This window comes from Rosa rugosa, chromosome 3, assembly GCF_958449725.1.
Source record: "Rosa rugosa chromosome 3, drRosRugo1.1, whole genome shotgun sequence".
In the NCBI taxonomy this organism is placed as follows: domain Eukaryota; kingdom Viridiplantae; phylum Streptophyta; class Magnoliopsida; order Rosales; family Rosaceae; genus Rosa; species Rosa rugosa.
Window position 1 is genome coordinate 44,157,162 of NC_084822.1, and position 16,479 is coordinate 44,173,640.

The 16,479-nt window shown below is 37.2% G+C and overlaps 1 protein-coding gene across 2 annotated transcripts; it reads left to right on the forward strand.

The window, feature by feature from the left end:
* The first annotated feature begins 1,491 nt into the window (after positions 1-1,491).
* On the forward strand, positions 1,492-6,269 carry LOC133741428 (type I inositol polyphosphate 5-phosphatase 4). Of its 2 annotated transcripts, none has more exons than XM_062169326.1 (13): positions 1,492-2,305; positions 2,406-2,493; positions 2,873-2,941; positions 3,094-3,181; positions 3,307-3,411; positions 3,518-4,136; positions 4,214-4,407; positions 4,580-4,688; positions 4,869-5,017; positions 5,170-5,398; positions 5,536-5,623; positions 5,957-6,036; positions 6,209-6,269. In XM_062169326.1, exons 1-10 carry the CDS (start codon positions 2,276-2,278, stop codon positions 5,393-5,395), a joined length of 1,677 nt encoding a protein of 558 aa, XP_062025310.1. In that variant the 5' UTR covers positions 1,492-2,275; the 3' UTR covers positions 5,396-5,398; positions 5,536-5,623; positions 5,957-6,036; positions 6,209-6,269. The 2 variants fall into 2 exon arrangements, with proteins under 2 accessions (XP_062025310.1, XP_062025309.1); XM_062169325.1 differs by having other exon boundaries at positions 1,493-2,305; positions 5,170-5,461.
* Positions 6,270-16,479: the final 10,210 nt, after the last annotated feature.

Sequence of the window (16,479 nt, forward strand, 5' to 3'; positions counted from 1 at the left end):
GGCTGGAGCTAGCTCACAACTGTGATAAGGTTGCCCATCTGCCATGTTGGCAGAAAAGGAAGGTTTTTGTAGGACAGCTTATGTCTTAGACAAGTCTTTGACAACATATAATGGGAACCGAGTGGCTATAATTGTAGGGGAAGCTTCACTAAGACTAGTTAAGGGTAGTGGAAAATATTGAAAGGGGTTTATGCTAAGGGTGTGTTGCCATTTTCCAGACGAAGACTGTACTTTCCCTCTAGTTTTTGCAGGTCTAAAGTTTACTAGTATAATCCCTGAGTACAGATTAAACAATGTGCTAATTCCTTGCAATGAGCCTTGAGATATGAACAATTAGGAATATGATAAGGGATGAACACACAGTCTTCCACATGTAGCATGTGGGCATTAAGACTAATTCAGTTAAACAAATCAAGCTTGGAGAGCTTAATCCAAGAAATTACTTTGTTCAAGCCAAGTAAGGATTGATTAAACTATCATAATCCATGCTAATTAATTGCCGCGAAAGTCTAGGAGAATCGAGTGTGTCGTCGGTTGAGTTGAGCTAGGGTTAGGGACCCTCAATGGCCCAACAAGATCCTATCTTTGTGTAATCTGATAATGCTTTAGCCTTCTGTCTTGTTCTACAGTGATATATATATATATTTTTTTGGTTCTACTTTGATGTTATGTGTTTCTTGGTTTGGCTTCTGCAAAAGATCAATGAAACAGGAAGGGAAAGGTCCACTCGTTTGTGAAAAACAAGTAGTTTTTACTTTTTAGACAAGGGCAATTTCCCCAAAACCAAAATTTACATTCATCCAATGTGTGAAATTGGAATGTGAGCAGTTTACATTCATCCAATGTAAGAAATGGGAGTGTGAGCTTATAAGCAAACTGAGATTTCTAACAATGAGACCCCCAAAACTGGGATATTTGCCCTTGTTCTCTTGGACACAGGTCTTGAAGGAGTCAAACAAAGGCTCAATCTTGCAGAGCAGAGGAACATAATGTTCAACTCCAAAGCAACCATTTTTAAGGTTTTGAGGAGATACATTGCTTCTTCTCAAGTTGGACCACACATATTCTTCCAATGTCCCAAAACCCAGCAATGAACACAAACACATTGGAGATTGAAATACAAAGTTTACCACTTTTCTTTAATATTCTTGCTCTCTATTGAACCCAAACCCTATAGCACCCTATGGCTATGGATGTCTCAAAGAAAGCACAAAAACCCACCTTGGAGGGAACAGTCTTGACCTATACAAAAAAAATTCTCCCCCAAACATTCCTACATTTTGTGCAAATTCACATGTCACATATTTTTGTAAAGATAGGAGACTGTCACACACTCAAATATATAAAAACCAGAGACTAAAACTTCAAAGAAGCACAGAAAGGGGAAGCAAGAAACTCCCATATGCATTTATTCTCTTCTAGTTTTTTCACCTTCTCCATTTTTTTTTTTTCTTTTAAACCAGGGGTGGGCACCAGTGCTTAGATCAAACCCAACTGTGGTGAGAGAGTTTCTAGAGAGAGAAAGTGGGTGTGGGTGGGTGACCAATACATAGAAAGCCCCAAGTCCCCAAGCAAAGAGAAAGGGCTGAGTCGGCCTTGGATTTTGGGGTGAAAAAGCCTCGACTCTCACAGAGCCAAAAACCTCCCTCTCCCTCTCCTCTTCTTCACTCTCTCTCACTTTATTCTCTTCAAAATTCGATACTTTGCTCTGAGCCCATAACGAGGTTTTTGTTTTCCTTAGACAACACATACTTACACACTCTCTCTCTCCTCTCTCTCTCTCTCTCTAATTGATCCTACCTACATTGTCTTGTTGTCTTCAGAATCTCTCACTCTCCTACTCAGAATCCCAGACCTCTTCTCTTCTCTGTTCCTTTCCTTCTAAATTTCTCTGTTTTTTTTTCTCTCTTCTTTTTTGTTTCTCCACCAATCTCAGAACAAGTACAAGTGAAAACTACCCAAGTAGGCGTTTTGGATTTTAGCTCAGAGACTTAAATGCCCAGAAACTGACTGGGGGTTTTTCTCTGAAAACAGGGGAGGCACACCCATTTTTTTGTTTTTGTTTTCTTCTTATAAGCAAATCACTGAGCTTTTTCCAATTGTTTTGAGCTCAAAAACCAGAGCTTGAACCGTTTTGGGTACTGAGCTTCAGTTTGTGTTTTTCATTTTGTCCTTGTTCTTCCACCACATTGATTTCTAAAGAGAAATCCAGAGAGTGGTGAGTGGGACCATTTATTGCTGCAAATCCAGAAAAGCCTTATGAAGCAGTGAAACAATGATAGATGGGAATTCAAAGAAAAGCAAGGTTTGATAAAATGCCTGCATTTCCTCTGATTTTGTGTGCATTTTTGTTCTGAGAAAAAGAAAGCTGAGTCTTGTGTGTGTTGTTTGTTCTGGGTATGAAGCTTTCATGGCCCAAGACACTGGTCAAGAAGTGGCTCAACATCAAGAGCAAAGCTGAGGATTTTCACGCAGACGATGTTGTTTATGGAGGTCATTAATTGCTCTATCTCTTGTGTCCCTCTCACATGCATGATTTGGATGTCAATTTGTGATTGTGGATTTGGGGGAATCTTTGGGTTTTACAGCAAGAGCAAAATGGGTTTTGCTCTGCTACTTTGGTACAATTATTTTTTTGGGATTTTGATTGGGGTCTGCTGTTGCTGCTTCTTTTTGCAGTTCAAGATCTATCATTTGTTTTCTTCCTCCTTGTGAATTTTTCATTTCTTTCTTTCTCTCCTCTATTATTAAATTTTTGGTAACTTGAAATGGTTTTGTTTTTTTATGGTGTTGAATGCTGTGTGGGATTGATGCATTTCTCAACAGTGGAAAGAGCTCAGCTTTAACACACTTTATGCTTCTTCTTTTTCAGGTGGTGATGAAGAGTGGAGGAACAACTATTCAGAGAGGGAAGCATGCACAATCAAGAAAAGCAAAACAGGTTCAGTATCATCATCTGCAATATTTTTTTCTCTTTTGGACCACACCAGTTCTTAATCCACTGTAGTGTTGCAGCATTCCAAACAATCATATAAAGAAGACTATTGCGCTTTTCTTTAGTCTCCTAATTTCTGCCCAATTTTAAATTCTCAGAAAGGTTAAGCAAGAGGCACTCTGATAAAGTCCGGCGAGGTAAGATTGACATGGACGCATCACAGGTTACAGACGTACAAAATTATAGGTATGTATTATGAAACTATGCACTGTCTTTCTCACTGAATAGATTTAGGCACAAACTTTTGCATTGGCGTTCTTTTATGCAAATGTTGGTCTTTATTTGTGTTTTCCTTTTCCATTTTGGCACAGGATTTTTGTAGCTACATGGAATGTGGCTGGAAAATCTCCTCCGAGTTGTTTGAATCTAGAAGATTGGCTTCATACCTCTCCTCCTGCTGACATTTATGTTCTAGGGTATGTGTGTTTTATAGATCAAGATGTGTGCTTCAAAACTCTCTCTTTTATGCAGCATTTTTTTGATAATAGAATCCTCAAACATTTTTGTTTAATTGGTTTCCAGGTTTCAAGAAATAGTTCCTTTGAATGCTGGCAATGTGTTGGGGACAGAGGACAATGCCCCGGCTAAAAAATGGGTAGCCCTTATAAGGAAGACTCTAAATAGTCTTCCCGGCGCAAGTGGTGGTTACCATACACCTTCGCCAGTTCCTGATCCAATTGTGGAGTTGGATTCAGACTTTGAGGGATCAACAAGGCAGAAGGCCTCCTCCTTCTTCCACCGCCGGTCCTTTCAATCCTTGAGCCGCAGCATGAGAATGGAGAATGACATGTCAATGCCACAACCCCAGCTTGATCGACGGTACAGTGTTTGTGATCGAGTTATTTTTGGGAATAGACCGAGTGACTATGACCCCAATATAAGATGGGGTTCCTCTGATGATGATAATGGACCTGGTGAGTCACCTGTTGTCACACAGTATTCACCAATGTCCAATAGTGGATCATTTTCGATAGAGGATAGAGAAAGACAGCAAGGGAACTCAAGGTACTGCTTGGTTGCCAGCAAGCAAATGGTTGGGATATTTTTAACGGTGTGGGTGAGAAGTGATCTCAGAGATGATGTTCGCAATATGAAGGTGTCTTGTGTTGGCAGAGGATTGATGGGCTATCTTGGAAATAAGGTACAAATTTTGCTAATACATGTCAAGTTTCAGAGTTTAAAACCAAAGAAGCAAACTTATTTGTTTCAGTTTTTCAGGGTTCAATTTCAATTAGCATGTCCTTGCACCAAACAAGCTTCTGCTTCATCTGTAGTCATCTAACCTCTGGGCAGAAGGACGGAGATGAACTTCGAAGAAACTCTGATGTCTTGGAGATCCTTAGGAAGACAAGGTTTCCCAGGGTTAATGGAATGGGAGATGAAAGCTCTCCTCAGACTATACTAGAGCATGAGTAAGCTCCCCATTTACCCAATATCTGATTTTAATTTCTATGCTTTATTTAAGTTATTCTCTTTTGTTTAAGTTGCTCTTCCTTGCATTGTTGAAGTTGAAATTTGAAAAAAAAAAAAAAAAAATTAATATGGTAGTGCAAAAGAAACTGATATTTAACTTTCATGTTGCAGTCGAATCATTTGGCTTGGTGATTTGAATTATCGCATTGCCCTTTCTTACCGCTATGCAAAAGCTCTTGTTGAGATGCGCAACTGGAGGGCATTGTTAGAGAAGGACCAGGTATGTTACCTATTCCTCTACAAGCAATGTGCTTTTCTTTGTAATGTGTTCGTCTTGTGTTCCCCCATGGGGCCAAAAAAGAAAAGAAAAGAAAGGAAAGGAAAGGAAAAGAGAGTGGTGTTCTTTTTTTGACTAACTTTCAGAAATGCCTGTATCTGAAAATGTGATGGTTTATTTCAGCTAAGGATAGAGCAGAGACGAGGACGTGTCTTTGAGGGATGGAGTGAAGGGAAGATATATTTCCCTCCGACATACAAGTATTTGAACAATTCAGATAGGTATGCCGGTGATGATAGGCACAACAAGGAGAAGCGAAGAACTCCAGCATGGTAATTAAAAACCTTAGCAAAAAATTTCAGAAGAAATTGAACTCAGACAACTATGAAACTAGAAAAGTTACTGGACATATTTTATTGAAACATACTTCTGAAAGAATTTAGTTGTTGATTGTGAAATCTAAACCTGCTGTCTGTTTGTGTAGGTGTGATCGTATATTATGGCATGGAAGAGGCCTCCTTCAATTGTCCTATGTTCGTGGGGAGTCTAGGTTCTCAGATCACAGGCCAGTTTACAGCGTATTTCTGGCAGAGGTCGAGTCCATTAACCGTAACCGAATCAAGAAAAGCATGAGTTGTTCCAGTTCCAGGATTGAGGTAGAGGAGCTGTTGCCACACTCGCATGGATACTCCCAACTAAATTTCTATTGAAAGGTGGCCTTTCATTTCTAATTATTCAGTGTCACTAAAGCAGAGTTTATTCCACGATCTCATAAGGTAATATTCATAAAATGTGGGAATGAGCCTTTGCCAAGTTGACTTTACAACTAAACCCATATCTCTTTGGCCAGTAAACAGGAATCTTTTCGAATACAAGCTGCGAGTGACATTCAATTTTTTCCCGGGATTCCAACCCCATTGATCTCCTTGATCAGTCAGGTAAATTATTGCCATGCTTCCTCATTTTGATTCCACTTTTCTAATGCTTTTTAAAAGCTTCCATCAATTTACCAATAACGTTGCTGTCATTACAAAGATGGATTCTTTAGGTTAAACACTCTCTCATAGGTTAAACTTCTTCCTTATCTTTTAGTCCATTAAGGCTCAGTTGACTCCTACTCCTGCAATGAAAAGAAAGAATATTACTTTACCTAGTTTTCGTAAGCATGGCCATAAAACACGGCTTCTTTCCTGTTAAAGTTTATCGTACGTTGAGAAGATTTATCTTGTCCTGTTCTTGCTCTTATCTGTGTTTTTGGTCCCCAATTGCAGAGATGGTCACGGCTCAGTTGCAAAGGAAATTCTGCCATGATGGTGATAAAGACAGTTTATTGCCCACAGTCCAAAACTAGGTTGGCCCTTCACTTTCTTTCCTTTTCTCAGTTTGTTTGGCTGCAATTTACTTCTTCTTCTTCCTACATTCTTTTGTCTATTTCTCTCCATACCTTTCTTTGCTCATCACAGCAGGTACAAAATTTTTGTGATTTTGTGGATGGTTACTAACCCAACCCTACATGTTTGCAGGTCACAATTGGCAAATTTGGAAGCTTCTGGCACAATGGTTGTGGCTGATCTTGGTAATGAGGTAAGACGTACTGAGAAAAATGAATGATGGCTTTGACTTCAATTTGTTTAATCCCTGACCCAAATTGTTGGCACCAGTCAAAAGAACTCATAGTATCTTAACTAACTACTTTGGGGATTTTGTTTTTGTAGGATGAGCATGATGACCCATTTGGAGCCAAGATGGTTTGACATCTTAGTCTATTCACAATTGTTTTCTGAAATGGGTAAAAGAAAAATGAAAAAAAAAGGCAATATCAGTGAAGCAGTCAAAGGCAAAAGTAGATGAGGAAAATAAACTAAACAGTTTAGGTATATATATATATATATATTTTTTTTTTTTTCAGTTTTGTATTGGTGTACAGCATAAAGATGAAAGAAATGGAGGATGTGATGGTACCTAATAATTATTTGTGAAATAATGGGAAGTTGAACCTCTGATTGATACAAAGCTCTCTTTTCTTTTGCTGCTTGTGATTTTGTGCTGAGATAAATAAACTAATTTAACTTGGCTAAATTTGGCTATCTTTGATTCTTGTGGTTTTACCACAGTCAAAAACAGTAAAAGCCAAAAACCAAATTGATTGGTGAGGGCAAGACCTATAGATTTAGCTCCCCTAGCCTATAAATTCCTTGGCCATTTTCATGCAAATTGCAATCAAAGGGCAGTGTGCTGTCTTAACTCTCAGACAGCCCATCACCTGATGGGGGGGGGGGGGGGGGGGGGGGGCAAAAATCAATACTCAATTGTCAACTCACATGTCTTTCCCAAATTTTCTTTTCAGTCTACTTCTTCTCCTCTCCTCTTTTTTTTTTCTCATCTCCTTAATCTTTAGTCCAATTATTTGCAATCCTAAATGAAGAGATTAAGAGCACCGACGTGCATTTATACAGTTACACCAATAGAAATAGATGGTTAGATGACATTAAGTGTACTTTTCTTATTAAATTTTTTTTTTTTATATCTTTGTTAGGTGTGAGAAATTTATTACATATCTGTTATCATTCTTTCTTAACTATAATTAGGCATTATAGAGACCGTACATGCTCAACATATTCCTCATAAGTCATAACATCATACGATTGTTTTTCTATGCAATATTACAGTTATTAAATTTTTCTTAAAAGAAAAGGTTATACATCACATAACATGTTAAAAGGAGAAATGAAAGAAATGTAAAACAATTCGCATGCAAAATTCCATACTACTAAGACCCCCTACAATTGTCCCATATTGTCGAGAAAAATCCTCACCTTTTTCACCTCTAGCGTTCTTAAGATAGAGTTTGGGGTGACTTTATTGACCACCAACTGTCATGTACCAACTTGTGTGTGTAACTATGTATATATGTACCAACATGTATTCATATTAGAATTTAATTATCTGAAGTTAAAAGTTAAAATTACCAAATTTACCACCAGCTCCTAATTTCAATAAAGAACAAAAAAAAAAAAAACAAAAGTAGAGCAATTTCTTGCACTGGAAAAGTGGGATAATTTCAGATACGTGCTCCAAGAAATTAACAGTAGTATCAAGTACTTTTACTGCCACTTGTTTCACATCAAGCTTGTTAACAGTGTCTGGAGTTCTGATCCAGTTTTACCCCAAAGGTGAAAATTGAACTGAAATCCGCGCGCCAGAAAAAACGGTCTTTGTTCTCAAGGACCAAGACGTGTCTCTCTTCCTCCCTCGGTCCGCGCGTGTATCACACTCTCCATTATTTAAAAAAAAAACCAATCAAACACATCGAAGAAGATTCGTGCCCAGAACCGGCGCGACATCGGCGAGTGTGCATAAAACGCCCTGGGTGGGTCCGTTCGGTCTCGTGATGATGTGGCGAAAATACGGAGTGACACGTGGAGGGAGGCGGGGGACTGTACAAAAATATTCCTCTCTACAGTTTTTTGCCAAGTGGCGACTTATAGGCCCACGGGATTTGTCTGCTTTAGTCGCTCAAAGTAAAAATGGGGAAGGGATTCCCTGCTTCTGATCTGATTCTTAATCACTTTTTTGGTTTTCTTAATAATTAAGTTCTTCTTGTACATCCACTTTTGATTCGGTGCTTCTTGCTGGAAAAGCTACTACATTCTTTTTGAAAGTAAATAAAATTAGTTGAATTCATCGGAAAATTCTTCATACAAGTGTTACGTATTTGAATATAATTCTTACATTCAATTGATTATATCGGTTAATACCGTTAATGAAATTGTTTTATATAGAGAGATTATTATATGGTATGCTTTCATGAAATGGAACACATAAATTAATGAACACATATAGATTATATGGATAAATTTCATTGTCATAGGTAACTGCTACTCTCGTGTTTTCTTTCTTTAAGGAGAGAATGAGGAGGATAAAGAAATTGGTAGTTGTGGATACATAATTGTTATGTATCTAATAATCCCTTTTGTCAACTCGCCAAGCCTTACATGTTGTCTTTATGAAATAACTTCCCATTCCGCTGATATGTCTAGTTCAATAACATTACTCATAATTCTAGATAGACATGTGTACTTTTCTATAAATGTGTTGCATTTCAAAAAAAAAAAAAAATTGCCTCGGCATTGAACTTTTCTCTCTTTAAAAAAAAAATAAATAAAAAAATTATGAATTCAAGGTAGAGACGAGCCTTTTATTGGATATGCATGTATATGTTTTGATCCTTTCCATACACCAAGTTAGTATCTATAGTCCTAGCTAGCTTGGAGTTGAGTCTTTGATTGGAGTTTTGCATTTTCGTATAAGAAACAAACCTCGCTAGTGTTCCGGGATGATTGTAATTTGTACACAACAGAAAGCTAGCTATAGAGTTCATTCATCAAGGAATTGTTAAACTTGAAAGATAGAGAGAGAGTTGAACATAGCTGCACGCATAAGCAACGTAGTACTTGGGCAAGGTTTTGCTAGTTTTACTCGTTGCTCATCAATTTTGTCGAGTAGCTCTGCCTTGTTTATCCAAATAATCAGGTACTCGGTATGTGATTTTGTAAATTTGGACAAAAGTTTAACATATATAGGATGGGCTATCCACTTGACTATATGAGAAGCAGAAGGGCACCGCGTTTGCTTTAATTCTTGATAAGGCATGCCATTGGCAATATATACTATGGAGGTTAAGATAAACGATAAGAGGTTAAGACATTCACGAATTAATTCAAAATTGGAACTCAGGCAAGAACAACGGGACAAGCAAAGCAACCTAGCTAGCTAGATAGGAAGTGTTTCTTCGTCTAGCTAAATATATAAGAAAAATGTAAAGTCCAAATAAATTTTATTTAGGTATTTATGCATTAATATATATACTCCTCTCTCTGTATGTGTGTGTATAAATCTTTAATTAGCTAGCTTTGGTTGAGTAGTGAAGACGGGAGGCAAAAAATCCGAGTGGGGAGGGGAGTGTGGGACGTTGGTTCCTGGTTTCTGAAGCAAAGCCAAACAATCTTCTTTTGATAACTTAAAGAACACAAACAATCTACAGAGACAGATATAGCAAAGCCCTAGATAGATTTGAAGAAGCCTTAAAGAGATAAAGTGATCGAACAAGACAGAAGGGCTCAAATTCCAAAACAAACCTTTCTGATCGATTTGCTACTTCCTTTTGAATATATACTACATTAATTCTCTTTTCCCTTTTCTTTTTAAAGCCGAAAAAAAACTAAATGCACAGTTAAACTACTATATATATGGTGATCGATGTATATATGTCACTGCCTGTGCATGCATAAGTCTTTACCAAAGCATAAAATAGCTCAATATCAAATTTTAATTAGATTCAGTCTTTATATATGTTTAATTTAATCTTTAAAAGATGTATTTGTTAAGTCATCTTTTGTCAATAACTTATATGTAATTTGTTAAATTTTAATTGATATCAAATTTATATTTTCTCTTGATCCAAAAAAAAAAAATTCATATTTTCTTTTCGGTATGGTTATTATCTTTGCAATAACAGTGGTTGATTAAGTAGTTAATTTATTCTTAAATCTGTCATGATAGAACGTGTATTTGTATCGTGACTTTTGAGAATTTAAGTGTCAAAAATTAATAAGTCGAAAGATTTAGCCTCGGGTCTATCATTTCTCATACAAACTACCTAACTCTCTATAGCATATTATAGCTAGGTGAAGGACATCATTTAATTAATCCTTTTAGGGTTTGATTAATTGTGATGGCCGGTTACATAAAAACCCGATAGAGGAAGAATGATCAAAGCTTTACTACTTGCTTGATCAATCATGCTGTACGTACATGCATATTCCTACATCACGAACTCACGAAGCCACTGGCTACTCCGTCTTTCATATACATTCAAATTGATTGAAAATGAAACGAAATTTGAAATATACATTTCACTTGGCATGCACATGCAACTGATCGATCGAAGAGGCTTTATCAGATATATATCAGAGTGAACGTGCTAATTCTTGTTCCTTTTTACATGAAAATAGCAACCAGCCAAACTCAATGATTACCTCCTCCGCAGGAAGCTTAGCTAGCTAGGCTGGTCCATGGTCCCATATAGTGTACGTAATATGGGTACATGGGTGGATGGCTGGTGCTAGCTGATTCAAACCCATGCAAATTCTTCTGAATTCTGAATCTGGCATTTACCGCATGCTTGGATGATGACCATAGATATAGATGGAGCACGAGAACATGACCTAAGCATATACATATGTCTGATTCCAAAAGAACAAAGTTACAATAAACCCAGTCAAGCCTACTTAACTACAGTGCATGTTAGTGATTTCAGAATCCAGAAGGCAAAAATCAACTTTTTTTTTTCCATTTCTCAAGCAACTACTCCCTAAATTCGATCACCAACTTGATAAAAATTGAACAATATTATTTTGGACAGCAACATGCCAAAAATTAAAACACCATCATTGATCTATGATGAGGAAACCTGCAGGGTTGGCATGGGGATTATTGGTACTGAAGATCATAATGATGATGATGAGTGTGCATGCATGACGCCCCGTTATATATATAGATGAGCTTTCCGATTCATATGTGGGTGATACTGAATTAGATTTCATTCTGTGGAAGATCATGATCGAAAAAATTAACATCAAAATGGCAATGCATGCCCAGTTATCTATGACAAGTTAAAGAGAGAAAACTTCACCAGTGGGTAAACATATGTATATAGTGCACAGACCACTACTATACAGTAAGTCAGTAACCCACATACTTGTATGTCATTACTCCTTACTGCGTGAGTGCGCGTAAGGTTAGGTTAGGTTAGGCTTTCAGTAATTGAAGTAGGTTTGATCCGATATAATTAGTTAGGTGGTGACCGATGTCGTGTGTGTTTAGCCTATTTTGTATTAATGATTCGTTTAGATTGCTTGTTGAAGAAGCAAGTAGTCAGTGCTGCGTGCCCATAACTCGATCAGAGAGGATTCAGAGGAACACGAGGGCTGAGTCGAGTAGGTTCTGTCGTTCTGAGCTAGTGAGCTAAGTGAGACTGTGAGACCAGGCCCTGAAGCTTTTTGACCTAACAGACTAGCTCAGTAGCTAGACGCGGACGATGAGATCGAGAAGATCCAACAAGAAGAGTCAAGAGAAGAAGCTTTCTCCATTGGCGTCATCAACCACTGAATACAATGTGACAGTGATATCATGCATCATCATCTTCATCATCATCATCGATCCTCGTTAGTTTCAATTAAAATTAATATAAAATGGCATGGTATCCACATGCAAATTCCTGTGTACTGCTAATGTCGACGAAACCTCCTTTAGGTCTAAGACTAGAGGATCATCTACATCAGCCTCGTGTTCCTCGCAAATGTTCTGTTGAAGAAGGCAGATAGAGTGGTCTTGATTCTTGAACCAGTGTTACCTCGTATTTGAAAGACGTCACTCACTCATCTAAGAAATGATGACACTTATTACTTATATATGGATTCCATATATATTGAAGATATGTGTTCAATCAATCTTTTTTTTTTTTGTCACAAAATTCAGTTCATGACTTATATTAGTATGTCGAATGGATCAATCCCTTGGTGGATTTTGGTACTTAGATATATTTTTATTTTAATTCAAAGTTTGAGGGATTCAAGACGAAGTTATAAATTCACGACACTTTAAACGTTTTAGTATATTAAATTTTTTTTTTAACTAATAGAGATAATTATTAAATGTAGCTAAAATAAGATCAAATTATTAACAATTCAATAATAGAAAATCAAGTTCATAAAATACATATAACAATATATTTATGTATGAAAAAATTTAACAATGTCAACTAATAAAAAAGAGAAGAGTATTGAAGAAGTTGTTGGAGTTGAAACTAGAGCTTCTAATTCTTATCTTTTAGAAACGAAAAAAAAATTTGAGTAGCCTAAATTAGGCCTGGGCATATGTCGGGGCGGGTCGGTTTCAGGCCCAAACCGACCCCGACCCGAAATTATTGGTTGTGGACTTTTTAAGACCGAAACCGGATTTACAAAGTAATGGGCCGAACCTTCGGTTGGGCTGAAAGATTGGATCGGCCAGGTTCGGTTTCGGGTTGGGCTGTTTTAGAGTTTTTGTCCCATTTTTGAGGCCCAATTCTTTAATATTTCAGTTTACCTGCTTTTGTAGCATTTTTTTTTGTGGGTGAAGGCCCAATTTTAAGCCTTTAATTGATTCAACACTTGAACTTTCAAAACAGAAATCAAACATCCAAAATGCAAGCTAATCAAACTATCAAAGACTCAAAAGTGCAGCAAATTGTGAAGACTAAAAGTGCAGCAAGCTAATAAAACCAATAAGTTCAGCATTACTTAGTTACAGACCAATAAAAGTCCATCAGCCATACTAATAAAAGTCCATCACCATCAGTTTTAGTCCTAATAAAAGTCCATCACCAACAACAAATAAAAGTCTTTGATTTAAGCAAATAAAAATGCAGCAACTTCAAGTCTTCAACAAGCAGCTCCTTTCACCCATCATATAGTCTCTTCGGGTAGCTCACCAACATTTGTTACACTAGAATCTGCACCATATCCACAATATCAAATTTCAAGTTTTCAACAAATTCACAAAGACGCAAAGTGAAACAAAACACAAAAATTTTAAAACGACAATAACAAAACAGAAGTAATTTACCTGCTTCCATCTTTTCCAGCTCCGCATATTGCTCCATTTCATCCCTTATAGGCTCCTTGAACAGTGGCTTGCTTGTAGCCCTCAATCAATCACTTTACTTGGCATCACATAAACAGATCACTTTACTCATACACATAGTAACATAAACACTTAAAGGCTTAAAGCTCTGGTTTGAATTGGAAAACGAACTGATCAATGCAGGTTTTGTAGTAGCAATAGAATTAGGGCTGTCAATGGGTCGTGTAGGGTTGGGTTCATGTCGGGTTAAGGTATTTGTTGTGTCGCAAGATACAACCCAAACCCAACCCATTTAATAATCGTGTCAAAAATTTAAACCCAAACCCAACATATTTATTAAACGGGTTACCTGTTTCCAACCCGCTTAACTCATTTAACAAATAGGTCGTGTCGTGTTAGACAAAATGATCAATTTAAGGGTTAATAATGTGACCCATTTAACTAAAAAAAATGCATAAATTGATTAAATTAACTAAAAACTCCACAAGACGAAGAATATAAATAATTTTATATATTCATAAATAATTAAATCCAATAATTATAAAGCAAAATATTTCAAATTATCTAATCCTATGATCAAATACTCCCAACGTCCAAAATTTCAAGAATAAGTATAGCATAATCGGGTTATACGGGTTCACTTCGTGTTAGCGGGTTGACCCACGGCCGACCCGCTTTTTAATCGTGTGGGTTTCGAGTTGTGTTATCGGGTCGTGTCGGAATTGACAGCCCTAAATAGAATCCATATACATGAAAACACACAGATAAGTGTTCGAAATCCCTACATCAGAACCCTAAGTCCCTAAAATCAAAACACAAAATTAAAGTGAAAAGAGAGAGGCCGACCCGATCTGGAGAGAGGGAGAGTTGACTCAATTGAGGGCGACAGCCGACGAGAGAGAGGTAGAGTTGTGGAGGCCTGGATGGCGAGCCGGCGATAGTGAGAGGCGGTCGAGGTTGATCGATCTGCCGGCTTTTAAGAGAGGCGGACGGAGTGAGAGTGAGAGAGAGGCGCTGAGGGCGTAAAATGAGTCAATGACTCAAATGAGGCGCTGGATAAGTGGATACATGGTCTTAGGGTTTTCTAAAGGTGTGATCGGGTGTGGGTTGGTCTACACAAGTGCTGTGTTCCACCAATAATTTGAAGACAGATATAAAAAAATATATAAAAAATAATTAAAAAATAATTATTTAAATTTTGGTTCGGTCCGGTTTTAACCGGTTGGTTGAAGATATAAAAGCGAAGCTGACCTGGTTTACGTCCGGTTCGGTCCGATTCTGCCAATTTTCAGTCACAATGTAATCGGTTCGGTTACCGAACCGGAAAAACCGGTCCGGTTCGGCCAGTTTTCTGCCTCAATTCGGTTTTTTGTCCACCCCTAGCCTAAATTATGCAAAATGATTGTGGGAGAGCAGTGTAAACGTCATGTTGGTAGGCAAAGTGGTGGATTGATAGCTTCTACCTATATGGTGAGAGTTTGTCCATTTTTTTTTAAATTTTTTTATTTGTTTTATGGGAGTTTGTCCAACAATCCCTTTTTAATTCATTTTTCTTATTGGAGCTATTAACGATAACTTATTCATCCACAAAATGTGCTCTATATCTTTTATTTTTAAGGGTGTATCCAATTTAATTATATTTTTTTTACAGATGTTCATGCAGAAGAACACTTTCGTAGCTTTGGTGTGTCTCTTTTTATTATATATATTTTTTATTTAAGGTTTTTGATGGTGAAAGATTTGTTAGTAAAGGTTTATATTTTTATTTTACTTTTTAAATGGAGAGACTTTTCCCAATAAATAATTCGTTGACAAAAGTATGTTTAGTTTTATTCTTTTTAGGCCGAGTTTTAGCAAAGAACTGTTGGTCAGAAAATGTGCCCGTTTATAATCAGCTTTTGGCGACAAAATATTCCATCGGTATCTATGTATCTACGACTTTTAACAATGAAATATTTGTTGCCAAAAGTGTATGCTTTAGAGTACAACTGAGAATACATGTCTTGGGTTTAAATTGCTCGACGCACATTCATGCATCGACAACCCGAGCAGAGAATTCATGTCTGTGTAGGACTGTCCAGTTTGTGGTGAAGTTTTCAACTTTGAATACTCCAACTGTCACAGTAATAATTTTTTCCCTATAACAAGAAGGCACAACCCCACAACCCATTACTTGCCGATGAAGGGTCTGTTTGACGGGTCATATACTTTTTGTTATGTATTTATTATAGTAGCAGCAAATACTACAATCGGGTCAAAAACCATTGAAACAATTACTAGAATTTGCTCACGTTTAACCCAATAGAATGTACAAATTTTCTTTACTTGAGTAAGTAAACAGTTAAAAGCCCAAAACTAATCTCAAGGTTCGGTTGACTCATGTACAACAGTACAAGGAGTCTTAAATGGGCCGTGGGCTGTAGAGGAAAGGAAGACAAGAAAACTCGGTGCTCCTGGAAATCAGGTAGGTACAGAAGCAAAATTTACTAGGGTAAAAGAGCCAACTATCATAATTTGGAAGAGCCGCCCAGTACTTCAGCTCTTCATTTACAGCAGACATGAAATTCAAGCATAGTCGAAAAACCACTGAATAATGAAGTGATATAATGCTAGCAGATCAACTGTTGCAGCAGTAACTTCATCGGATAAACATATGTATCCCCTAAAATTCTGTCATTGTGGCTACTTGTTTCAATCAGCCTTTTTCTCGCCACCTACAGCCTATTTGTGTTCACATTCAAATCAAGACTCAACAATACGCCCAGTTATTGAAAAGAATTTACTGCTACTATAAATTTAAAGCTACTAATGTTACATCATGGAGCTAACTGCACATGACAGTAGTTCATCAACTAAGAAATAGCGAGACAAATGCTCCTGCTAGTTGAGCAAATTACTCTTTAGACAGCATTTTAAAACTGTTTCAGATAAAGAAAAGGACGCTCTCATAACGTTGTGACAACTATACACACCTAATTGTCTCCCTCAAGTTGATATAGCACGTTCACAGTAGTGACACTACCAGCAAGCTCTTGACTACACACCTAACTGCTCGAGTAATAAAAAGCACTGCAAATTATAGCACCTACCCAAATTTGTTCACTCACCT